Raw genomic sequence first — 26,590 nt, forward strand, 5'->3', positions numbered from 1 at the left:
CAGATAAATAACTCCGATCTACTCGTACTCTCACTAGCAGCTGTTATCATTGGGGGGTAGTAAGCCTTCAGTATTACTCGAAACGTACTTCAGTGTCAAGGTAACAAGTATCTACACTTTCACTGTTCTCGATTGTTATGTAACGTTTTTTAGACGGCCCTAGTATATGTTAGTCAATGGAAAATTTCGCTAATGTTGAGCAAAGGCGAGTCAGTTGTCGCTTTGGAGAAGATTAAGTAGAGCTTTCCTATCTGCTTCTCCGCAAAAACAACAGTGAATATGGGAACAATTATCAATGGAACATTTCCGTCGAAAAAATATAAAATTATTTTGGCATTCTAGCATTAGTGTCAATTAAATCGAAGCTTAAGATTCTGTCAGGCTAAATCAAATGAGCTGCATAAGATTAATGCATTGCTAGAAAAGAACATTTTTTTGTAGAACCACAAGTTTATTGAGCATTAAACCGTATGACTATCCGAAAACAACAAGCACAGAGGTCGTCATGTCCCGGCCGGTCTTTTCAAAAACGTGCTATTTTTACCGGTAAACCGACTGCCTGTCTACCGTGGCGGCTTCACATAGGCGCGGCCAAATTTTGTTACAAAACAAGTGAATAAAAGCAATAAATTTTACGCCTACTTTCGTACAGCCGGGGGTTATCCAATCCCGGTCCGGGACGTTTTTTCAACCGCCGCTTTAAATACTGTATATGTTTTCATGTGGTGTTCCTCTTTTAAGCGACCAGAGCGCCGCTCTGGACGTGCTCCGAGGAACTGCGGGCATCTGATATTACCGGCGCTGGTGAATTCTAATTTTAGCCCACAGTTGGATGTGTTTGATACTAGGCACAAAATCGTTCATCAACAGGAGAGGAGCATATGCAACCGCCGCATGTCGCAGCTTCTCTGACGAAGAAAATCGATTGGTTATGTAATCTCAGATGGAAACTGGTACAGCTGTACAAGTGCAGCGATGGAAATGGAATAAAAATTGAATTGATAGGTCGATATTTCAATTACGCCATCACCTTTTAAACCTTTCATTACACCATACCAAGCTGGGTGGGAATATAAAAACGAGGATAGGGAAACCGAATGCCATTTAATCGGATATTCAATGCGTTTCTTCTATAATCCTTAGCGGGTGTTTTCCAATAGTCACTGCTGTTGAAGGATGTCTATTGCATAACCTGTTCGTGAGAAACATTCTCTCGGAGCAGGCACTAGGGGAAATTGTTAGCACGTGTACTGTTAAGTGGAACAGCTGCAGCGTGCAGGCAGGAGGTAAGAAAGAGTTATGCTGCGATGAGTCCAACGCAGGCCAAGGTCAGCTAGGATTGGCGTGGTTGCACGCTAGGGTTGGAAAATTTAATTCGATATTCCAATTAATAATAAGCGAGTTTCACGCACTGTAGAGATAATGTAAAAAACACCTTCGGGAATGTTATAGACAGTAAAATTGAGGTTCTAAATTCATCAGTACTTAGATATAATTTTCAACAGGAGTAATTTAAATAAAAAATTTATCAATTACAAAACAATTTCTATTCTTAAAAGAAAAAAAAAAACAAAAAGTACACAAACAATATGTGACATTAATTGCCCACTTTTCCTGTTGGTAAATTTTAGGATTTGTCGTGTTGAAAAATTGAAGTGCACTTTCCAAGACAAGATATACTAGATATAAAGGCATTATTTTTTTGAAACAAAACACCGCTCATTCAATGTTTGTTTTCATTTTCCGTGTATCTCGACCGAAACGAGGACACGTGATGCAATTTTTATCGATTGCACCCGACCAGGCGAATTGCTCTCTTTTACTGATCCATTCTCTAGAGAACTTCTAATCAAGGCTGAAACTAACTCAATCGCTCACCCACCCACCCATCATTAATTTTTTCGCATTCGATGGGTAAAAAATAGGACACCGCAAGCACATTACACATCGTCCATTATCTACGTCACAAGCCAAATGCAAAACACACCCCGTCACTTAATTATAGCACGTCTGGAACTTTACCTTCTCCTGTCCCAAGCAGCCCAACCGTGGCGCGACGCTCCATTGTATGCAAAATGAGTCCAAATTCTCACTGCCGGTTTCACCAGGGAAACTATCATATCTTCCCACACACACAGTCTCACGACATCCGGTTTAACTGGCGGGCGATCGCTACAAATTATTATTCGCGTTTTGCTTTCCTATAGATTTTATTTAAAATTTTTTTTACTATCGGAATCTTCACTACGGATGCTTTGGTTTCCACAGCACTCAATCTCTAGCGTGCATTGATGAGAACGGTTCGAAAGTTCAAGGAACCTTCCCTTTTTTCGTTACCCTGAACCTCGAGACCTCAAAAATGCAAACTAATTTTGACACACGCACACACTTTGCACGCTCATTTTGCACACATCGAGTGATGTTTGCATCGCACCCACCTCTTATTATTTTCACCATTCCGTTTGTTCGGAACCGGCCAAAACAGGTTTGTGAATCAATGTGCGTTTACCCGGCCGGCGTTCGAAAACCACGCCGTGGTTACACAACTTTTGGCGAAAGAACTGTCTATCACTGTGCATTTATGTACCATAATTTTTCAGTTACAATTAGCAGAATCTACTTACGGTACCGAAAAATAAACCTTAGAACCTGCAACACTACACTTCACAACACCACTGCTGTTAGATTAGCACTCGCTCAAATCCCAGCAGAACAGAACGATCACTTGCAAATCCTTTCGAATTTTAGCTTTACGTAATCAACGAATCGAAATCCCGCTAGGAGCGATAGCGGTGAAAATCCAACGTCTAGCAAGAGCACCAATGCTCTCCCTCGGGAATAGGAAGCAGCAGCTACTATACTGGTAGGGAATTTTGCTCACTAACCTTTCTGTCAACCGCTGAACTCAAGATCCAACTGTAGAATGATTCCGTTTGCGCTGCAGTTTATTTCAATGCTTTCTCGACTCGAGCTCTAAATGCCCCCCACCAAAACTACACGAAGCGCTTGGATACACAGGCAAAACGAGGGACGGATGGATGGATGGATACATACAATACAGTAAAAATAGAAGCCGCAAAAAAAAAAACGCCGAACGAACGGCGTGCGTCGTGTTGTGTGTAGTGTCGTGTAGCAAGCAGCACGAATACGTCAATCCTTGTATGAATACAATAGAAAGCTACATGCGGATTCGTTGTATATGCTGTCGCTGCGGTGATGCAAGATTGGCGAGCCCGCTCAGGATATTTTGTAACGGGAGCCGGGACTATAAAAAAATTTAAACCCATGATTTAAAAATATTGTGTGTAAACTGTGATGCTGTATGCGCGCCGGCATTGCTTGCGTTTCAGAGTGGTGTTGGTGCATGGCATGTTGGAGTTGGATGTTGCGTCCAGCAGCTTCCCTCGCGCGCTTCCCAGATTTTGTAGGTGTAAGGTGTCATAGAACAGTGGAACCACATAAGATCGAAATGTGCGCAGATGCAACCCGAGAGTTGACTCTATGAAGAGTGATAAATAAATTGCATAACGAACAATAATACGTAACCGCACTCCACGTGATAAGAACTGATAACGCAACAGCACGCCTATCAATTTTCAAGCTAAATTTAACAGCAATACAATTAAATTCCATGCCGGAACGATTGGCTGCACAGCTGTGGAAACCTGGTATATTACTTCCAACAGCGTACCCTGGAATTCGGAAGGTTTTTCCAGAGTGGATCAGTTTAAAATTAATTTTAAAAGTACGACTAATTTAAAGTAAAAACTTTTTTTTTAAGATATACGAAATGCGTCAAATATGAATTGAAATCATTCTAGTGATCTAAGATTCATATGAAATTAATCCATAGAACCCCCAAATCGTTCATTAGAATCAGCTTGAAGCTGTAGCAGGTTAACGAGATGGGCCGTGAGCGGCCTTAGCCGACCTGACAGGTCATATCAAAGAAAAAAAGCTGTAGCAGAGTAACTGTGTATATCGAGCCAAAATAAATCTGGCATTGTGTAAAAAACGACATTCGCTTTATAACATTAAGCGACCTGCATGCATGTTAACATACATGAAGTGCAAATCGAATAGTCAAGAAAAGCTGATTCCTTAAAAAAAGTTTTTTTTTTGTTAGTTATATTAATGAAGAAGTGCTTTGCTAGACAGGTTTTCAAGCAAATTTTTCTCATCTAAATATCCTAAATCATGCTTGTGACAAGGGGAGATAATAGGTTCGGAGTCAATGATTTAATCAATGAAACAATCGACTGTCTGGGACTTAGAATTTTTTGAGATGGAAGAGTTTCCCAGCTCAAAATTTTCTAAGTCCCAGAAAGTCATTTTTCCGATTTTTGCTTTTCTCCTAGAAAGGTATAGCAATCACTGAAAAAAACCAAAGGTATGAAAGTGCTCCAAAAGATCGAATCTCGTATATCAATCGACTTGGTTCGACGTGCTTAGCTCAGCTTAGCTTAGTTCTGACTGTACATATCAATGGTTGCTACTCCGTGATGGGTCCGAGCCACTCAAGATGCACAATGAATCAACTGAAAGAACGACTGGGAGTGGTAATTTCGTCTCACTGTGCATCATTCAATGACCCGATTTTTTATAGACCAATAACGGCGCCGGCCACGTCCTTACAGTCAGGTGGGGATATCGTCGGTTTCGTACAACACCGGCACAACTCAAAAGTTCTTCATTTTGCAGTCAAATGATGCCAAATAAGATTAAGTTTTATCCCACAAAGACTTCTTTCAAAATTCACAAAAAACTGAGTTATAAACTGATGTGTCTTTGGATTTCAAATCGAAAACATGCTCCAAAGATAGTAAAAAAGAGATTTCAATTTGCTCATGGTTAATTTTAAACTCCAACTTTTCAATCTCGTTTCTCTTGGAGCTAGGAATTTCGAGTTGTGCCAGTGACGCCCGAAACCTACAATAAGGAAGAAATAATAGAATGTAGTCTTTGCTTTGTTAGAGACCGTCAATCGACTTGGTTCGACGAGCTGAGCATTTTCTGTATGTGGGTGTGCATGTATGTAACGCTCTCCCAATCTCACTCGATTTTCTCAGAGATGGCTGGACCGATTTCCATGGAATTAAATCCAAATGAAAGGTCTAGTTGCCCCATAAGACCCTATTGTATTTTATTGTAGTCGGATTTTTAGTTTCGAGGTTATGTATTAAAATGTGAAAATCACAAAACTTGACTATCTCAGAAACTGCTGAACCGATTTGAACAAAATTAATATGAAAAGAACGGGCTTGTTTTTGAACCATTTGTATATGGATGGACCCTATCGAATTTTATTATAATCGGACTGTAACTTTGTCTGTTACAGAGGCGTCTCGTCCACCTGTTCAACCTCTTCATAGGACAGGTAGACAATCTCAGAAAAAAGGTGATTTTTTCATATTTGTAGAGTGGATGAAAAATCATCGAAGGTAATTTATTTGTAATTTTAATGTTATCCCGAACATCCTTATTTTATTTTCTACATAGTGGAAATTTATGCACCATAAAGAATGTAACCTGATGGGCTACACTTCAGACTACGCCATACAACTCACACGCAACGCAACCCACACGCAATAATGACTACCGTTTGTTCAGACCTTTCACCTGAACTAACCGCCGTTCAACACTTCTCTGCACCTTCAAGAGCGGAAGGGTAGACGCAGTCATTTATGCTCACCACTACTAATGCGACGCCTCGCGTAAAATGACATTTTTGGTTCAAACTTTCTGCTGAACAAAACCGATGTCAGCGAGAGAAAACATTCATTAGGGGAAAGTAGGTAAAGACGGACACCCTAAGGTTTAATCTAAATAATTACTTAGGTATTGCTATTTAGATCGCAGTAGTCATACAAATTGAAACTTAAGGTCATTTGTTTTCATGATCATTTTTGGTATTAGTGAACTTCCTCCAAGTTTTATGTGTTTTGGGTCTTCAAAAATAAGACTACAAATTGCTGTTTTTTGACATGGTTGGGTAAGACGGACACTTGGGGTGGGTAAGATGGACACTACGAAGGTAACGGTGGACACTCACAAAAAAGATGTAGTACGTTAAGTATTCTTTTGATTTATGTGTTAGGTGATGGCCATACATTACTTTACGTTATTAGAGTCCATCTATAAATCACGTGAACAGTTTGAGAGGATGGGTTTCGATGAAGGCGAAAATTCTCCGCCTATATGGCCTGTTCTAACTGCTAAGTGATTAATATCTGCTGGTTTCTCTCGCGGGTGTACTTTGTGAACATCTGTAGTACACAACAGATGCTGCATGTGAAAATTCTTGGAAAATTTATGTGTCCATCATTCCCTACCTTAGTGTGTCCGTCTTGCCAAGACCTGGTTGTAAATTTTTCAAACGATCGTAGCTCTTCATCGGAACATCGAAAATCTGCTGGATTTTCACTAGAAACCCGAGGAAAGACTAATTTATCACTTTACTATTGTGAACAAATGAAAACACGTAAGTTTCACGAGTTTTTCACTATTTTCCGTGGAATAAAAATTACATGAAATTGCGCGTTCACGAAAATGTTTTTTGTTTTACTTACAAATTTGACAGTTTGCTTGCTGAAAACCGATAATGCAACTCAAAAGCATTAACACACTATAAAGAAGGTATTCGCATCACTCAACTATCATAATACATTCTAGTTTGTGAAATATTAAAAGTGTCCATCTTACCCGCAGTGTCCGTCTTTACCTACTTTCCCTCCACACCACCTCTCTTCAGTGTCTGGTAAATCTGTTTCGTTTTGCCTTTCTGTTTCTTCTCTCGACGTCATTGAAATTTGAGAGAGACCACGTGGCCGCGAGAGTTCGCGGATCCATCTTCAGAGCTTTCGTAGTGCAAATGAAAAACGAGCAAATTCATTCATTATTTCTGTCAATGTGGTGTAATTCTTCCGTCGATGTATAGTTTCATTCAAACCTCTACACCCATTTTGTTCAAAACTTGAACCTCGCATATTCCGCATAGTATACGTTTGTCTTCTTACGCGCTGCTTTCTTTTTAGCTTAAAATTTTAACATCGTCTAAGGAAACGCTTTAGCATTGAACTAATATTTGATAAACAAAGATAGGTTTTTTACTCATGCGAAAAGTTTAGAGGCAAAAAGATCATAAACATAATTTTAATTATCGTTGGACGAAACCTGAATGATACTGACATTGCATATCACAACTCCATCCGTCGAGCGAACTTTTCTAGTTCTTCGACGGATCAAGAGTTATTCACGACTAAAACCGATCATTGAGAATCATGATGCGATAAATGTGGATAAAGATTTCCTCTATGAAATGATGCAGATATCATTATTCTACGAGAAAATTATCGGAAAACTCGCGGTCATAATAGACCGTAAAATTTCTTTGCCATATAGATAAATGTAGAAAGATAAAAGTTTTCGAAACTGTTATCACGATACTGTTGTTTCAGTGTTGCAAATGTTGATTGAACAGGTAGCCCACTTGGTCACGCGTCGCCTCTGGTCTGTTATGTATCAAAATGTAAAAGTTATGAAGCTCCATTATCTCAGAAACTACACAACCGATTTGAACAAAATAGGCATCAAATGAACGGACTCGTTTTGCCAAAAAGGCTGGACTGATTTCAACAATCTTAGTTTTAAATTAAAAGTTTAGTTATATCAAAGAAATAGTTATCGGTTTCCGTTAAACTCTACTAAATTTTTTGGAAATAAATATTGAAATTCAGTCCGCATTGCGGACTGAATTTCAATATTTATTTCCAAAAATTTAGTAGAGTATAACGGAAACCGATAACTATTTCTTTGATTGATCTCAATCACTCTGCTAAGACGCTCGTTATAGATTTTCTAGAAAGGTTTAGTTGCTTTATTGGTACCCATTTCATTTAGTAACAACACTGATTGACAAAATCGAAAAATAATTGCTGCTCTAAAGCTCACAGTAGTTGCTCTAGAAAGAAAAAAATCACAGGAATAATGGTTAAAAAGCTACAATTTTTCATTTTTCTCAGTTTGAACTTCGGGGTCAGACCAGTGTAATCGGACTTTTATTTTAACCATTATGTGTTAAATTGTAAAAATATTAAAAGTCTATTCCCTCAAAGATTACACAACTTATTCAAAGAAAACAAGTGTCAAACGAACAGGTTGTTTCTCAAACTTGCAAAGAAACAAAACCAAAAATCTGTTTAAAACTAGCTGCTTTGATCGAAGTTCGAAATTATGAGTCATTATGATAGAAAGACTATTTATTTAACACAAATATTACGTCAAATTTCAAATATCATGCTCCATTTATTCCTTCAAATACAAGTTGATATACCTCTATTGGATTGTAATTTGTTGCAATTAAAGGATGTTTTCCAGAAACCGGAAGTCGCAAATTCGGATTTCAAAATGCAGTATGGAGTTGATCTCTGGCCTTTGAGCGTCATTTCGGGTACTGAAAAACTCACATTGGGTAATGGTTGCCCCTTTCAGACTAGTTTCCAGAAACCGGAAGCTACTGTATAGAAATTTAAAATGGCGTCTGAAGATGATTTCTGGCCTCCGGGTATCATACCGCTTCCCCAAATCGTATTGGATGATATTTGTCACTTTAGGCTGTTGATCGGAAACTGCCGCCATCTTCGCCATCGAAATACCCAGATTAGGCAGTTCGGCAATTTTATGATGGATTTTATGATTTTATGATTATCAGGCAACCAGAAGTGGTCATCTGGATTAAAAATGAGGTTTGAGGTCGGATTCTGGCTACTGGGTATAATCTAGGTTTCAAGAACCCATATTGAATGGTATTTGACCATTCATTGCACACTGGGCCAGAGATGGAATCTAGCGGAACGAAATTAATAGCGCTCTCAGGGTTTGACCAATCGGTTTCCGATCTTCTACAAAGTTTCTTGGTATAGTTAGGGCTTCATTTTGCATGTTTGAATTAGTTCGAAATTAAGCCGCAAAAGTGGCGTTGCGATGCTAACTTCTTTCCTTACGCGCTAGAGCTTTGCAGTATTCGACAAAGTTGTAGATCTCTGAATTCCATGAAACTTTACAGAATATACAAAATTTCTAACTCTTCAAGATTCAGAGATTATTATTACGTTCCGCTAGATTCCATTTCTGGCCCAGTGTGCATTGGATGCCCCTCAGAAACGATCAGTAACATCAACTGCGTTAAAGAATTTCATTTTCACCGATAAGATCATTCGAATTCTATGTACACTGAGGTCGCTTTTTACGCGGTTTTTTTACGCGGGTTTTTTTACGCGGCTTTTGTTACGCGAATTCCGGAATTTACGCGGATTCCGGAATTTACGCGGTATTGTTTTTGCCCGGATTTCAGTTTCCCTTCACTCGGAATGCAAAATTAACGATGGTTTTTTTTTACGCGGATTCCGGAATTTACGCGGTTTTTTTACGCGGATTCCGGAATTTACGCGGTTTTTTTTACGCGGATTCCGGAATTTGCGCGGTTTTTTACGCGTTTTTTTACGTGGTTTTATTACGCGGAACGTATCCCCCGCGTAAAAAGCGACTTTAGTGTATTTGGAATAACATTTAATTATACATAATTTGAAATCTACTGACTAAAGTTGAGATAACCAATCTAAATATTTATACGCAGTTTATGAGTACAAATCGATTATACCACGATCAAAAACAAAATCGCATCATATATTTGAAAGAATTTAATGTTATTTGCATGTATATGTGTTAATGTATGTTCATATGTGCGTGAATGTTATATTTTATATGTTCGGTATAGTGGTGCTGTTGGCTAACAAAAATTTGTTGTTTAGAATGAATAAGAAATCCAGCAGAAATTATCAAGGTGTATATTTTGAGTGTTGGTGTAAGTCTATTTCAACAAATAATAAGTTCGAATGAGAAAGGCTGGGTCTCACCGCTAGGTGGATTAATTGAAGTTTTTTAGATAACACTAGGTCTCGATGTTTTTTGCATTTCTAAGATATTTAGCATCAAACAACCAAATATGATATCGACCAGTGATTTTCTTGATCAGTCGAAGAAGTAAAACTTTGACCACTGTGACATGTGTCTCAACATGTTCACGAACTCCGATTAAGCTGAAATTTCGTATGAGGACACTTTTCGCTGAGACGAAACTTTTGAGCGTTACCACTAAACGAAATTCGAAGGTCAATTTTTTCCTATACGTTTCCCACTGGCCCCAGCTCAAAATATTCCCATATAAGTCCCAGAAAGTCGATTTTTTTTCGAATTTTTTGCAGATCTCGACGTTTCATACACACATTTGGTATCAGAAAAAATCGATGTCGACAATTTCTTCCTCTTCAACCCGATTGAGCTGCAAGGAACTTTTCTCGAGAAGACAAAATTTGAAAAACCAAATTCCATTACCATTCTTATATACATGCTTGGGGAGCCAATGAAAATCGACTTGTAGAAATACGTTTAGTGGTAGAGCTCAAAAGTTTCACTTTCTCAAAAGAAGTTTACGCACCGCTTTGAGGCACGCATTCTTGAGCCGAAATTTTGCATGCAGACTGTTTTTCGAGAAGACGTAACTTTTGAGCCTTATTTCTAAACGAAGTTCGAAAAATCGATTTACATTACCACTCTAATACATATACTTGGGGTGCCAATGGAAATCGACTTTTCGGATTCCGCTAAGCGGCAGAGCTCTAAAGTTCCGCTTTCTCAAAAGAAGTTCACGCAAAATTTCAGTTCAATCGGACTTTTGGAAGTTGTGTTGTTGTTTTGTATGAAATATATACAAAAAACCAAGGCAGAAAAAAAGTAAACTTTTGTGTTATTAAAAGTTTCAAAAATATGAAAGCATGAAAACTTTGATTGCAAAATTGCTAACTTTTTATTTTCCAATTTTTTAATAAAAATTTTGAAAAGTTATCAAACTGATCGAACTCTGCTGGTTGTCTATCAGAATTCAAAATCTGAGAGATTTCCCATCAGAGCAGGTGTGCCTCAAGGTTCAGTGTTGGGTCCAGTCTGTACAACGTATTTACTTCCGATCTTCCTGATTTACCTTCAGGATGCACAAAGTTATTGTTCTGCGATGACACAAGCATTTCCGTAAAAGGAAAAAGCCTTCGTGTCATATGCAGTCGATTGCAGAAAATTTTCTTCCTACTTGCGAAAGTGGAAAATTTCTCCCAATGCTTCTAAAACTCAAATGATAATTTTTCCCCCTAAGACTAGGGTTTCTTTCGTCAAGCCAAACGATAATCGCGTTGTCAAGATGAATGGGGTTATTTTAAGTTGGTCTGACAAGGTTAAGTACTTTGGACTAATTTACGATAAAAAACTTATTTTCAAAACACACAAGCAAAGTGCATCAAATATACGAGATGTTTATATCCTTTGATTAACCGAAACTCTAAACTTTGTTTAACGAATAATTATTTGATTTACGAACAAATTTTTAGCCCAGCAATGCTTTATGCTGTACCAATCTCATGTTCAAGGATGGGAAGAAACGTTCAAGTGATAATAAATCAGTAGTCCAAACTGATTCTCTATCGCTTTTGATAATTTCAAAAGGATATGTGGTGAAAATATCTGATATTTACCCATTCCCGGCGGGTGATGCCATATGGCATCACCCGACATTCAAACTTTGATCTAAGTTTAACAAATCTATTTGAAAATTTGCACAATAAAACTGTTCAGTATGGTTAGAGAACAGATTGATCTTTAAAATAAAATACAGTTTGTGTCAATTGTGCATATGGTTGATGAGTAATCAGAGTTTGAAGTTAAATTATTGAACTAAAAACTGATTTCTCTCTGCCGGGAATGGGTTAATGAAAAAAATTCCACCGCGTGAAGCGAAATTTAGAATATATCGTAAAGATATACTTTTGATAGGACGAACTAAAACTAGTCAAAATAAACTCATGTTCAATATGGTCTTTAGATATAAAATGCGATATTGGTGAACTCATTCCTACCCTTGGAAAATGTATGTATACAGTTTTTAACCAAAATTATAAATGTTCTTACTCCATCCTTGCATTGGCTCATACCTAGAAAGAAATGTGAAAAAAAATATACTGGTCAGCTAGCGTTTATGTATAAATGCAATGAGTTTAGAAAACACAATGTGTTATATTAAATTAATGAATGTTTGAAAATCAATTTCCGGTTTATATGACCCAGTAATTTCTAGCGAATATTGATTTTTTGAAGTAGAATACTTCTCTCAGGAAGTTCGGCTACATAGGGATGTGAAATGAAAATCTAAAACCGAAAAAAGTGAAAAATATGTCCAATTTAAAATGCTAATAAATCGGTTAGTATTCGATGGATTTCCTTCGTTCTTGCAGCAATAGATTGGAAAATCTTCTAAGATTCTTCCCAAAATAAGATAATTGTAATTTTATTATTCACACTATTGTACTATTGAAAATAGTCAAGCCTTGTCAAAACGAAAAATTCGACCTCTGATTGGTCGTTATATGCTTGCTTCCCAAGCACGGTCGACAGGATCATATACCTTGCAATTCAAAACATGCTATTTGGCCTACATAAGAGCCTGTTTCAGCCGGAGCCGCTCATAATAGTTCTAGACAGCGACAACAGCAGTCGTCCTTCCTTAGCAGCAGCACTAGCTCTGTGGTTGATCACCACGTCTCAGGAGCAGCGCGGTTTTTCTCAGCGTGTGTACAGCGACAACAGCAGTCGTCCTTCCTTAGCAGCAGCTCTAGCCCTGTGGTTGGTCACCACGTCTCAGGAGCAGCGCGGTTTTTCTCAGCGTGTGTCGCCAGACAGCCATTATTCCCCCCGTGTTGGGGCAGCATAAAGATTGCCATCAGGAAATCCAATTTTGGAAATCAAAATGCCTTTTTGAAGGCAAATAAACAAGTCATTGAAAGTTAATAATTTTTGACAACGCAAGCAAGCATTCTGGGTTGCATCCTAACAATTTAAATTTGTCGCACCCGTCTAATTTACTGAATGTGAAATAGCTTCCACAGTGCATGTTGTCCGTGTATCTTAATTCCCCCAATGTTAAGGCAGCTCAAAGGTTGTAATTAGCAATTAGCATAAGCAAAATAATTGAAGGTTAATAATTTGCTGGCATCAACACAAGCAGACATTCTGTGCGGGATGCAATCAAATTCTGTTGTAGTTGTCTAATTTTCACTTTATTTAGTAAACCCCCCACTGTAGGGGCAGCGCAAAGGCTGCGATCAGCATAACCGACATTGAATAATAAACTGCCCTGTTAGTACGCATTCACAAAAGCAGTTAGTTCGACTATGCAGAGCTAATATGAAGTAGATTCAATCAATCAGCATAAACAGAATTTCGTCGTCTCCCAGCTGCCAAGTTGCAACATGATGCAACACGCAACAGCGAGCAAACGAAATCGCTTGGTGTTACAAACCGCAATAAGATACGGGTTAAAACCGTTGCGTGTGTGAGAGCACCATCGGTTTTTCTTCGCTGGATACACTATCTACTGTCTACTGAACGCAATAATCTGTTTACATGCGACACGGGGACGGGAACATTTTCTTCAACCAAGCTGCACAACACGACACAAAACATGTTATTTTGTTGCTTCAATGAGAGTGCTATCGGTCCGGCTCGACAAGAAATCATTTTTGTGCATCCGTGCTACGAAACTGAGGAAAAACTTTAGAAACTGAAAAAAGAGGTGGAGCTTATCAAATGATCGCTCTGAACCAGAATGAAGTCACACATATTTTTCAAGTTATATCATTCCACCACGTACGTAAAATAATTCATTGCTATTTTCATCCCTATATAAGAGCCTGTTTTAGTCGAAGCCGCTCATAGTAGTTCTGAAGAGCGACGACAGCAGTCCTCCCTTAGCAGCAGCGGGAGCGAGCAGTGGGTACCATCGATAGCGGATAGCGGCCACAACTGTGGCATGGCTGCGAATAAGCGTAGCAGTTTCAGCGGATCTCACCATCGATAGCAGCAGGGCCAGCAGATGCAGGTACAGCGGATACCAATGGCGGCCACAACTGTGGCATGGCTATGCATAGCGTAGCTGTTGCAGCGGGTATATCAGCATCGATAGTAGCAGGGTCAGCTGATGCAACGACACTCCCTTCACTAAAATGCTGTTTCAGTGTGGTAGCGGGAAGCATCAGCAGCAGGCTTGCATGAAGTGAATACATCAGCCAGCAACTTCCTCTAAGGCCTCTGCCATAGTAGACGCGAAAAGCGGCGCGAACCGATTCGCTCGGCCGTAGGTTGATGTACAGCTCTACTGATGGCTGTACATTAACCTACAGCTGAGCGAATCGGTTCGCGTCGCTTTTCGCGTCTATTATGGCAGAGACCTAATGGAAAAGTTGTATCAGTTTGTTCAGAAGAATATTATTGTCGGTAATATTACAGAGATGCGATTGCGTAAATCCGATTTTGAATTGAACAATTGTTCTTTTGAGAACAAATAACACACTTATTTGAAGAGTTGATAGCTTTTGGTACCAATAGCAGTATAGTGACAGCCTCAGCGGTAGATGCAGATGCAGCCGGTACTTCCCTGAGGCCTATGTAAAGGTAAATGGGAGCAGCACGGCGAAACAGTTCGGGTTATGCTTAGACGCACGTCATTTTTCGTTGTTGATATTCCCCACATGAAACGACGCGCTTTCGTATGATAGCGGTGGTATTAGCGGTAGATGCATTTGCCAACACTTCCTCCAGTAAAGCCGTGTCTAGTTTTCAATGTGAAAACACCTTTCTCATTGTGTTGACCGTGCGCCTTAGTCCTCACTATCAAGGTAACACAGAGATGTAAGATAAACACTACATCCTATGATAAATTGAACAATTGTTCTTATAAGGACAACAAATGAATTAATGAAGATTAAATTTTAAATTAGAATACTTCTCTCAGGAAGTTCGGCTACATAGGGATGTAAAATGTAAATCTGAAACTGGAAAAAGTGAGAAAAATTTCAAATGCTAATAAATCGGTAAGTTTTCGATGGATTTCCTTCGTTTTTGCAGCAATCGATTAGAAAATCTTCTAAGATTCCTACCAAATGCATGAAATTGCAATTTTATCATTCGAACTATTGTACTATTGAAAACTCTTAAGCCTTGTCAAAACACAAAATTCGACCTCTGATTGGTCGTTATACCGCGCTTTCCCAAGCACGGTCGGCAGAGTTATGGACCTAGTAAATTGGGAATGCATCATTTGGCCTATATAAGAGCTTCATCAGATAATAAACAAACATTTCAACGGATATTAAATTGAACAACTGAAATTTGAAGAACACAAATGATTATTTGAAGAGTTAATATTTTCTCGTTTTGCGCTATAATCCAAAGTTAATTATCTTCATCTACATGCATACTCTGACTATTATTACGTGTTTGCGTCGCTTAGTGTTTGTCTATGGTCATGCAGAACGCAAATAACGGCGCGATGCGATTCGGCAAGACGAAATCTGTTGAAATGTATAGCTCTACTTCGCCTTAAAAAGAGCTGTACATTTCACCACGGTAAGGCGAATCGCATCGCGCCGGCATTCGCGTTCTGCATAACCGTAGCCTTTGTTCCGTTCCCGTTTTATGATGTCGTATTAAATGTGCATATTACAATTCGGCAGTACTTCAACTTCTCATTTGCACAAAATTTAAAAATATCCAATGAACTTCATTCAAAATATCAGACAAAAAGAAATTACAATACTGCCAATGAACGGTCAACGTTTATTTACTAGAAAAAATGACTGACACGCAAGCAGCCAGGTTATCTTTCTTGTAAAAGTATTCTACTTCAACCTTGCGGTCGTGGCTTTGCATACAACCTTTCAGTGATTTTTTCTTATAATCGATTACAATATACGTTAACATGAATCATTAATTTTACCAACTCAAAAGAAAAGAAATTAGACTAAAAAATACCTGTCAGTTATATACGTACTTTTTCTCAATTTGCTTCACCACACACCACGACACTTTGTCATATTGATACAGAACACATCCTGGTGACTCAATTAACGAATAGTGATGATCGAAACCTCAAATTATTTGTATGAAAAAAAAAATCAATATTTCACACTGCTTGTTCGATTCATTGGTGGTTGATTACAACATTTTCGATTTGTCTTTTTTTTAAATTTCTGTCAAAAACAACAAGATTGTCAAACATCACTTCTAGCAAAAGACATCCAACATCGCAATATTTTCGAATCCGTTGCATCATTGATTTTGTTTATACCGGCATTCTTACATACATAGCTGCTTATAACACAACACCATCAAGGCGAGAATCGTTTGTGCTAAATGCATCGTCGTACAGGTCACAATTTATTAAAAAAAAAAACGAATCGAAATTTGGCTTCAGGCATGTCTCACACGCGCAACCTTTCTCCATGGAAAGATGAAATGTAGTGCAAAAACGGAGAATTAAGGAAGAGATGCAGGAATGCCGAGGTCATTATCAGGTGGTACAAGTTTTATATAGGGTTACCTAATAAATGTAAATAGGTCAAATGTTGACCGACTTTTTGAAAGTACGAAGTATACGTATAAAAGTTTCGACTCTTTGCATCATGCTGAAGACAGATCTGCTTCTATAGGAACTATTTAGAAATTAGACGGTTGACGTTTTTACTTAGTAGGTCAGTTAACGTACAGTCTAGTCTAGCGCTTTGGTCCTGGAATGCAATACACAATATTAAATGTTGAGAAATGTTTTTCAACATTTCCCAAATCAAGAAAACATTTAATTAACTGAAAAACTGATATAAAATTAAGTAATAAAATAATGTAACTTCGTTATACTGAATGATTAAATCTCGGCGCATCTTGACCAAAAAACTTGTTTTCTTTCATGTGCATGTACAGGAACAATTCCCTTTTCACTCCGTCCAAAAAGAGAATGTACGGTCAGAAATGCTACCGCTGATTCCCGAAATGCGGCAGAACCGCGCATTACATTCGTGACTGCTTTTATAGCATTGACGTGAAAACGATTCTTACGAGAAAATAAGTGAATGTAGATCCTGCAACTTTCACAAAATGATACCCCGGATAAAAGGCGATTGGTTCATTTCTTCTTGAACCAGTGGATGGAAAAGAACGTTTCAATATCACTAGACATACTCCAAATTTTGCAGTTTTGTATAATTGGTTTATTAAGTTATTTTTTACGGTGATCGGTGCAGTTAATTTAACGTGTCAAAAAATACAAAGGCAAATGAATCGTAAATATATTACATTTGTGCTGCTATTATTTCATTGTGGTCAGTTCAAAACAGCAGTTATAAATCCAGGTTTTAGAAGAGGAGGAATTCATTATAATCAGTATGGGCCAGGTGTACATAGGCTATTTACATATGTACCCGCCAGTACAACTACCGCCGCAACTACCACGACTATAGCAGCAACAACAACAACAAGTGCACCAACCACAACTACTACTGCAGCCACTACTACAACAACTGGAGTCACAACAACCACTACACATGCACCAACTACAACTACTACAGCAGCCACCACTACAACAACTGGAAGTACCAGTAGTACTACACATGCACCAACTACAACTACTACAGCAGCCACTACTACAACAGCTGGAGGCACAACAACTACTACAGGAACACCTTCCACAACTACTACGGCAGCCACTACTACTACAACTCAAGGTAATGAACAATTTAACGTTTATTTGAACCAATAACTCAGCACATTTTTTTTAATTTATACTCTTCTAATATATACCGCCGAATCAAGCAAATAAGAAAAATGATTCAAGTTTTATAATATTTCAAGTTCTATACTTGTAGAAAATTCATCTTATGTTTTTAATTATTCTATTGAAAAATATTTTTTATTATTTTTTCTTAATAACCAATTACTGAAGGTACAACAACTACTACAGGATCACCAACTACAACCACTACAGCAGGCATTACTACTACCACTCAAGGTACAACAACTACTACAGGAACACCTTCCACAACAACTACGGCAGCCATTACTACTACAGCTGGAGGTACCACGACTACTACAGGAACACCAACCACAACTACTTCTTCGGCCACTACTACTTCAACTGGAGGTAATGAAAAATTAAACGCTTTGTTCATTTGAACCAATAGTATAACAAAATTCGTTTTGCAATTTATACTTTGCTCATATATACCGCTGTTTTACGCATATTTGTCCTATTCTATAAATCAAGCAAACGAGACCAATGATTTCAGTTTTATAATATTTCAAGAAATATTCAAGGTTTATGCTTTTTATAATGTAATTTTCTTAAGTTATGTAATATTTTTTGTTATTTTTTTATCAATATCAATTTGAATTTAGTTTCTATAGTTTTGAAAGACCTACCCTCTGCTATTAAAACTTTTAACAGTTTTAGAACAAACAATGTTTTTTAATAGTTTTTCAAATAAAAACATCAAAATAGACTGATTGATGAAAATAAATCGACTTAAAGTAACCTAGGTCAATTATGCGTCAAGCAGCAGGGTATATGAGTATAACCGCAAACAATTTGTTTACTCCGTATTTTTGGCTCTCGTGCAAAGTATTCACAAAAATACAGTTACCCTATACGTAACGTCTATTAACCAATAACTGAAAAAGCAATATCAATTACAGAAACACCAACTACTACTACTACTATAGCCTCTACTACTACAACTGAAGGTACAACGACAACTACAGGAACACCAACTACAACTACTACTGCAGGAACACCAACTACTACTACTGCAGCCACCACAACAACAACTGAAGGCACAACGTCTACCACAGGAACACCTTCCACAACTACTACGGCAGCCACTACAACAACAACTGAAGGTAATAAAAAATTAAACGCCAGAGTATAAATCAAACACCAAATTTTGTTTTTCGATTTATACCTTGCTAATATATACTGCCGAACAAAGCAAATTTGTGTCACCTGTAAAACAAGCAAACGAGAAAAATGATTTCAGTCTCATAATATTTCAAGTAATATTTAAGTTCTATGCTTTTTACAATGTAAAATATTTATCTTATGCTTTTATTCGTTGAATTGAAAAATATTTTTCATTATTTCTTTGAATAACCAATTCCTAAAGGTACAACTACTACAGGAACACTTTCTACAACAACCACGGCAGCTACTACTACGACAACAGGAGGAATCACGACTACTACAGGAACACAAACTACAACAACTGTAGCAGGCACTACTACAACAACTCAAGGTAATGAAAAATTGAATGCTTTGTTAATTTGGATCAATAACTAAGCATAACAAATTTTGTTTCACGATTTATAGTCTTCGGTAAACAAACGTAGTAAACAAACTCATGCGTGTTACTTTTCGCACAGAATGTGTGTTGCGATCAGTTTAAATTCTGTGAATCACGTGCAATTATGATTTCAACGAAAAATGTGTTCGTCATGCTCATGTTATGAGTGATGCATTGGAAATTATTATAATTGTATGAACAAGCACTGAAACTCAGTAATATATCCTTACAAAGTTTCGAAATTTCATTACACTTTCTAGTGCGTGTGAAAAGTCATGCGAAAATAAAAGTGGTTGCCAGAATTGTTTAAAATAAAATATTAGCAAAGTGTTGCCATATTTACTGCTTTTCTCTTTGCGTATCTCTTTATAACACAGTCTCTAATATAAACCTATGAACCAATAACTGAAGGTACAACATCTATTGCAGAAACACCAACTACCACTACTGCAGCCACCACAACAACTGAAGGTACAACGACAACTACAGGAGCACCTTCCACAACAACTACGGCCGCCTCTACTACTACAACTGAAGGTACGACTTCTACAGAAACACCTTCCACAACAACCACGGCAGCCACTACTACTACAACTGAAGGTACCACGACTACTACAGGAACACCAACTACAACAACTACTGCAACCACCACCACAACAACTGAAGGAGTAACGACAACTACAGGAGCACCTTCCACAACAACTACGGCTGTCTCTACTACTACAACTGAAGGTACGACTTCTACAGAAACACCTTCCACAACAACTACGGCAGCCACTACTACTACCACTGAAGGTACCACGACTACTACAGGAACACCAACTACAACTACTACTGCAGCCACCACAACAACAACTGAAGGAGTAACGACAACTACAGGAGCACCTTCCACAACAACTACGGCTGCCTCTACTACTACAACTGAAGGTACGACTTCTACAGAAACACCTTCCACAACAACTACGGCAGCCACTACTACTACAACTGAAGGTACCACGACTACTACAGGAACACCAACTACAACAACTACTGCAACCACCACCACAACAACTGAAGGAGTAACGACAACTACAGGAGCACCTTCCACAACAACTACGGCTGCCTCTACTACTACAACTGAAGGTACGACTTCTACAGAAACACCTTCCACAACAACTACGGCAGCCACTACTACTACCACTGAAGGTACCACGACTACTACAGGAACACCAACTACAACAACTACTGCAACCACCACCACAACAACTGAAGGAGTAACGACAACTACAGGAGCACCTTCCACAACAACTACGGCTGTCTCTACTACTACAACTGAAGGTACCACGACTACTACAGGAACACCAACTACAACAACTACTGCAACCACCACCACAACAACTGAAGGAGTAACGACAACTACAGGAGCACCTTCCACAACAACTACGGCTGTCTCTACTACTACAACTGAAGGTACCACGACTACTACAGGAACACCAACTACAACAACTACTGCAACCACCACCACAACAACTGAAGGAGTAACGACAACTACAGGAGCACCTTCCACAACAACTACGGCTGTCTCTACTACTACAACTGAAGGTACGACTTCTACAGAAACACCTTCCACAACAACTACGGCAGCCACTTCTACTACCACTGAAGGTACCACGACTACTACAGGAACACCAACTACAACAACTACTGCAACCACCACCACAACAACTGAAGGAGTAACGACAACTACAGGAGCACCTTCCACAACAACTATGGCTGCCTCTACTACTACAACTGAAGGCACGACTACTACAGAAACACCTTCCACTACAACTACGGCAGCAACTACTACTACAACTGAAGGTTCCACGACTACAACAGGAACACCAACTACAACTACTACAGCAGGTACTACTACAACAACTGAAGGTAATAAAAAATGAAATGCTTCGATTATTTTTCACTAATGACTTAATAACGGGTGACAACTTGTATTTAGAAATTTTAACTGCTGTCAAAAAATAATAAAGAAAAAGCGATTTATTTCGTATAAAAATACATTCTTTCTCAACGAAAAAATAAGGCATTTGAGAAAGGTCCGTAACCGGCTTTCCAACGGAGTTTTTGATGTTGTAGAAACAAATTCGACATTTTGAATGCATCTCTTGATTGTACCAATCAACTATTTTCAGTTCGTTGCTCTCCAGTTATTTTTGTACGCCAAGAAACTTAGAATCTCAAAGAAATTGATTGGACGACACTGAGCTAGATTCGTTGGGTTGCGTCCTATATCAGTACAAATGGGGTCAAATGATTGTTCAAAAACGTTTGTGTTTATTTCCGTAATGTGATGATGCTTTATCTGGCCAATACATCTACTATCGGCATGGTGTTTGTGAAGAAATGCAGTCAAAATTTTCTGCAAACATTTTCGTAACTGATAGACTGGATTTAAAGTGATTTAGACAAGATTACGCGGTTATTTTAACGCTCTACATATTCTTCATCAGTTTTTAACTCTACTGTACTGTTTTCAACAAATCTTATTAATTGTTTTCGAACTGCTTTTACTCTCATTTCATATTATGCTTTCATCTTCCTCTGCTAAGTTTGAAGGCGTAGCCGAAAGGGATAGAGAAAAGGGGGAGGATACTCTCCATGTGTTTTTAACATTAGTGCAGAGTTTTAGTGATTTTTTTCAATGATCTTGTCTCGTACATTTTAAAAAAACGATCCTAGTTCTAGTCATTTGTTGTTTAAGAAAATATTTTCATTTTTTATTACAGAAACACCTTCCACAACAACCACGGCAGCAACTACTACTACTACTGCAGCCTCTACTACTACAACTGAAGGCACAACGACTACTACAGAAACACCTTCCACAACAACTACGACTGCGACTACTACAACTGAAGGTACGACTACTACTGAAACACCTTCCACAACAACTACGGCAGCCTCTACTACTACAACTGAAGGTACCACGACTACTACAGAAACACCTTCTACAACTACGGCAGCGTCTACTACAACAACTGAAGGCACGACTACTACTGAAACACCTTCCACAACAACTACGGCAGCCTCTACTACTACTACTGAAGGCACCACGACTACTACGGAAACACCTTCCACAACTACGGCAGCAACTACTACTACTACTACTGCAACTGAAGGCACAACTACTACAGAAACACCTTCTACAACAACTACGGCAGCCTCTACTACAACAACTGAAGGCACGACTACTACAGAAACACCTTCCACAACAACTACGGCAGCCTCCACTACTACAACTGAGGGTACCACGACTACTATAGAAACACCTTCCACAACAACCACGGCTGCCACTACTACTACAACTGAAGGTACCACGACTACTACAGGAACACCTTCTGCTACAACTACGGCAGCCTCTACTACAACAACTGAAGGCACGACTACTACAGAAAAACCTTCCACAACAACTACGGCAGCCTCCACTACTACAACTGAGGGTACCACGACTACTATAGAAACACCTTCCACAACAACCACGGCTGCCACTACTACTACAACTGAAGGTACCACGACTACTACAGAAACACCATCTACTACAACTTTGGCAGCCTCTACTACTACTACTGAGGGTACCACGACTACTACGGAAACACCTTCCACAACGACGGCAGCAACTACTACTACAACTGAAGGTACCACGACTACTACAGAAACACCTTCTACTACAACTTCGGCAGCCTCTACTACAACAACTGAAGGCACGACTACTACAGAAACACCTTCTACAACAACTACGGCAGCCTCTACTACAACAACTGAAGGCACGAGTACTACAGAAACACCTTCCACAACAACTACGGCAGCCTCCACTACTACAACTGAGGGTACCACGACTACTATAGAAACACCTTCCACAACAACCACGGCTGCCACTACTACTACAACTGAAGGTACCACGACTACTACAGAAACACCTTCTACTACAACTACGGCAGCCTCTACTACAACAACTGAAGGCACGACTACTACTGAAACACCTTCCACAACAACTACGGCAGCCACTACTACTGCAACTGAAGGTACCACGACTACTACCGAAACACCTTCCACAACAACCACGGCAGCAACTACTACCACTACTACTGAGGCCTCTACTACTACAACTGAAGGCACAACTACTACAGAAACACCTTCCACAACAACTACGGCAGCCTCTACTACAACAACTGAAAGCACGACTACTACAGAAACATCTTCCACAACAACTACGGCTACCACTACTACAACTGAAGGCACGACTACTACTGAAACACCAACTACAACAACTACGGCAGCCTCCACAACTACAACTGAAGGTACCACGACTACTACAAAAACACCTTCCACAACAACCACAGCAGCAACTACTACGACTACTGCAGCCTCTACTACTACAACTGAAGGCACGACTACTACTGAAACACCTTCCACAACTACGGCAACCTCTACCACTACAACTGAAGGTACCACGACTACTATAGAAACACCTTCCACAACAACTGCGGCAGCCACTACTACAACTGAAGGTAATAAAAAAAATAATAAGGTAATAATATGACAAATGTAATATTCAAGTTATGATTGTATTTACACGCGGATTTTGGAAATAACGAGGTATTTCACGCTCCATGTATTTTCCGTGTAAAAAGTTACTAGTGCACTATTTTCAACAAATCATATCAGTTGCTGGTGCATTCGACGTTTCTCTATGAAAAGTTCGTATTGAAATATTGGGTGATTACAGTTTTTCGTGACAATGATCACATAATCTCTGTTATGTTTGCACGTAAATGATGATGGTCATGATGAAAGTAGAATAAGAACTAGATGATTTTCCATTGAAGAAATCATATGGTCCTGGTTTGATCTTCTCAAATACATACTTTAACGCCTTCATCGTGTGAGAGTTGTGAAATTCTTGAAGTTTCGGTTTCACTCAAAAGAACTTTCTATTTTCATTTCATAATCATCTTATGTTTTTGTCTCCCTATGCTCAGTACATAAACGTAGCCAGGAGGAGGAGAATTGTTGATTCAAATTAACAAAAATGCAGTTACCCTCTTTGTTATGTTTAATGACCTATTACTGAAGGTACAACATCTATTGCAGAATCGCCAACTACTCCTACTGCAGCCTCTACCTCTACAACTGAAAGAACGACTACTATAGAAACACCTTCCACAACAACTACGGCAGCAACTACTACAACAACTGAAGGTAATGGAAAATGAAACGCTTTGTTTGTTTGAACCAACAACTAAGTGTAACAAAATTTGTTTTTCGATTTATACTCTGTTAATGTATACCGCCGTTTTACGCATGTTTGTCTCATGTTATAAACGAGAAAAATGTTTTCAGTTTCATAATATTTCTATGCTTTGCGTAATGTGACAAATGTAATATTTATGTTCTATGCCTTTTACAATGTAAACTACACTATACTCGCTTTTTATGCTACTATTTCCACGGAAATCGAAAAGCGATTGTAAGTAACATAGATCAATTATGCGCTGAACGGCAGGATATATGAATACAACAGAAATACTGTTGAAGTTGAACACTAAGCTGCATTCCCGCAGTAGAATTTAGGAAACCTTAAAATTAGACTTTAATTAGAACTAAATCTTTACCAAAATAAGTTAAACGTCTAAATTTATACTTGCGCCAAAGCTCTTTCTAAGCGGAAGGAAGTATGATTTGGGCGTATGTAGTAGTCAATCGGTCAATTTTATATTGATTCGATCGTTATCATCTTTAAAACCCGAATCCAATTATAGATCAGATCAATATCCAATATATTAGTCAAACAGTACGGTCGTTTCGCGTCTTTCTTGTCCGAAAGCCGGTACAGTGATGAGAAATTAGGTAATTCTCTCTCCTAGTGTTTCGCAACGTGTGCGCGGAGGTAATCATTGGTTCGAACTTGGTTCTGGCAGTTCGGAAGTTAGGCCTGGCCAGACTGCAGTTTGTTTAGCGGCACAATCATATAATGCATTTTCCGCGAGCCAACTCGTTGGCGAAGAAAGACCTTCGGTGTCCGGCAATTATTCTCGTACCGTAAATAACTACAAAGATCTTATTTACTCCATATTTTCTGCTCTAGCAAACAAGTAGTGTAGTCGCTTGTTGATTCTAATTTATAAAATTAAAGTTACCCTCTATGTTACGTCTAATAACCTATAACTGGAGGTATAACATCTATTGCAGAAACACTATCTACTACAACTACAGCCTCTACTGCTACAACCGAAGGCACGACTAGTATAGAAATACCTTCTACAACTACAGCAGCCACTTCTACTACAACTGAAGGTACTACGACTATTACAGGAACACCTTCCACAAGTACTACAGCAGGCACTACTACAACAACTGAAGGTAATGAAAAATTAAACCTACTACACTAAGATCTTTCTCACGGGTTTTTTTTTTCGTTATATTTTCACCTCAAAAAAGTCTTTTTTCCTAGCGGTCCCATACAAATTAAGAACGCTTATCCCGTATAAAAAGACCGTATAATGTAACGTATAACAAACAGAGCATCGACATTGTAAAGAACTCCTGTTCCGCAATGACTATTCGTCTTCGCTTTCACTTTTTGGCAATGAATATGATTATAAGTTTGTTTCCGAAAATTACTCAATTTTTATTGTTTTAATGCTTTTTCTATGTTTTTGAATCATTGAATGAGGGTCAAAATTTAACAACATTAAAATCAATTTCATTAAATTGCACCTTTTTCACTTCTCTTTACAATTCTTTTCATTCCTCTGAGGATCCAAAGTTTTCATTTCTTGAATCCTGGAAAGCTGAAAACCTGCGGGAAATGAATACTCTAATAACCAAATTTGTTTTTTCTCTAATTCGTTTCTTATAATAAAATTTGTATTTTACGGAAGGCTCAACAACATCGACAACTGATGCATCGTCGACCACTACTGAAGGTACAACGTCGACGACGGAAGGCTCATCAACATCGACAACTGATGCATCGTCGACCACTACTGAAGGTACAACGTCGACGACGGAAGGCTCATCAACATCGACAACTGAAGCATCGTCGACCACTACTGAAGGTACAACGCCGGCGACGGAAGGCTCATCAACATCGACAACTGAAGCATCGTCGACCACTACTGAAGGTACAACGCCGACGACGGAAGGCTCATCAACATCGAAAACTGAAGCATCGACGACCACTACTGAAGGTACAACGGCAACGACGGAAGGCTCATCAACATCGACAACTGAAACTTCGTCGACGACTACTGAAGGTACAACGTCGACGACGGAAGGCTTATCAA

General features: G+C 38.7%; 2 protein-coding genes across 11 annotated transcripts in view; one reads left to right on the forward strand and one right to left on the reverse strand.

Annotated features, from left to right (window-relative positions):
- LOC129720865 (arginine kinase 1) overlaps positions 1–26,590 on the reverse strand; it is a 73,078-nt gene that overhangs the window by 15,153 nt on the left and 31,335 nt on the right. Inside the window, exons 1-2 of one of the 10 annotated variants that reach the window (XM_055672725.1) lie at positions 2,439–2,823; positions 2,023–2,201 (exon numbers count right to left, since the gene is read on the reverse strand). The exons of 3 other annotated variants lie outside the window; for them this stretch is intronic. In XM_055672725.1, coding sequence (XP_055528700.1) covers positions 2,023–2,120 — 98 coding nt within the window. In that variant the 5' untranslated portion in view covers positions 2,121–2,201; positions 2,439–2,823. Of the gene's footprint in view, positions 1–2,022; positions 2,297–2,438; positions 2,824–2,885; positions 3,043–26,590 lie in introns of those variants that run through there. 6 more of the 10 variants (XM_055672728.1, XM_055672733.1, XM_055672729.1 and 3 more) reach the window with 6 other exon arrangements.
- On the forward strand, positions 17,081–25,693 carry LOC129720864 (mucin-2-like). Its single transcript, XM_055672714.1, has 8 exons — positions 17,081–17,657; positions 17,876–18,073; positions 18,610–18,828; positions 19,092–19,220; positions 19,698–21,173; positions 22,031–23,812; positions 24,396–24,503; positions 25,476–25,693. Exons 1-8 carry the CDS (start codon positions 17,210–17,212, stop codon positions 25,691–25,693), a joined length of 4,578 nt encoding a protein of 1,525 aa, XP_055528689.1. The 5' UTR covers positions 17,081–17,209.

The sequence above is a fragment of the Wyeomyia smithii genome, chromosome 2, assembly GCF_029784165.1.
Source record: "Wyeomyia smithii strain HCP4-BCI-WySm-NY-G18 chromosome 2, ASM2978416v1, whole genome shotgun sequence".
Lineage (NCBI taxonomy): Eukaryota > Metazoa > Arthropoda > Insecta > Diptera > Culicidae > Wyeomyia > Wyeomyia smithii.

Bases quoted from the DNA above. Each gene is read 5' to 3' on its own strand.
- LOC129720864 (XM_055672714.1), top strand. From the start codon at position 17,210: ATGAATCGTAAATATATTACATTTGTGCTGCTATTATTTCATTGTGGT. The intron at 18,074-18,609 runs GTAATGAAAAAT...TAACTGAAAAAG, and splicing joins CACTACTACTTCAACTGGAG to CAATATCAATTACAGAAACA. The intron at 19,221-19,697 runs GTAATGAAAAAT...CATCTATTGCAG, and splicing joins CACTACTACAACAACTCAAG to AAACACCAACTACCACTACT.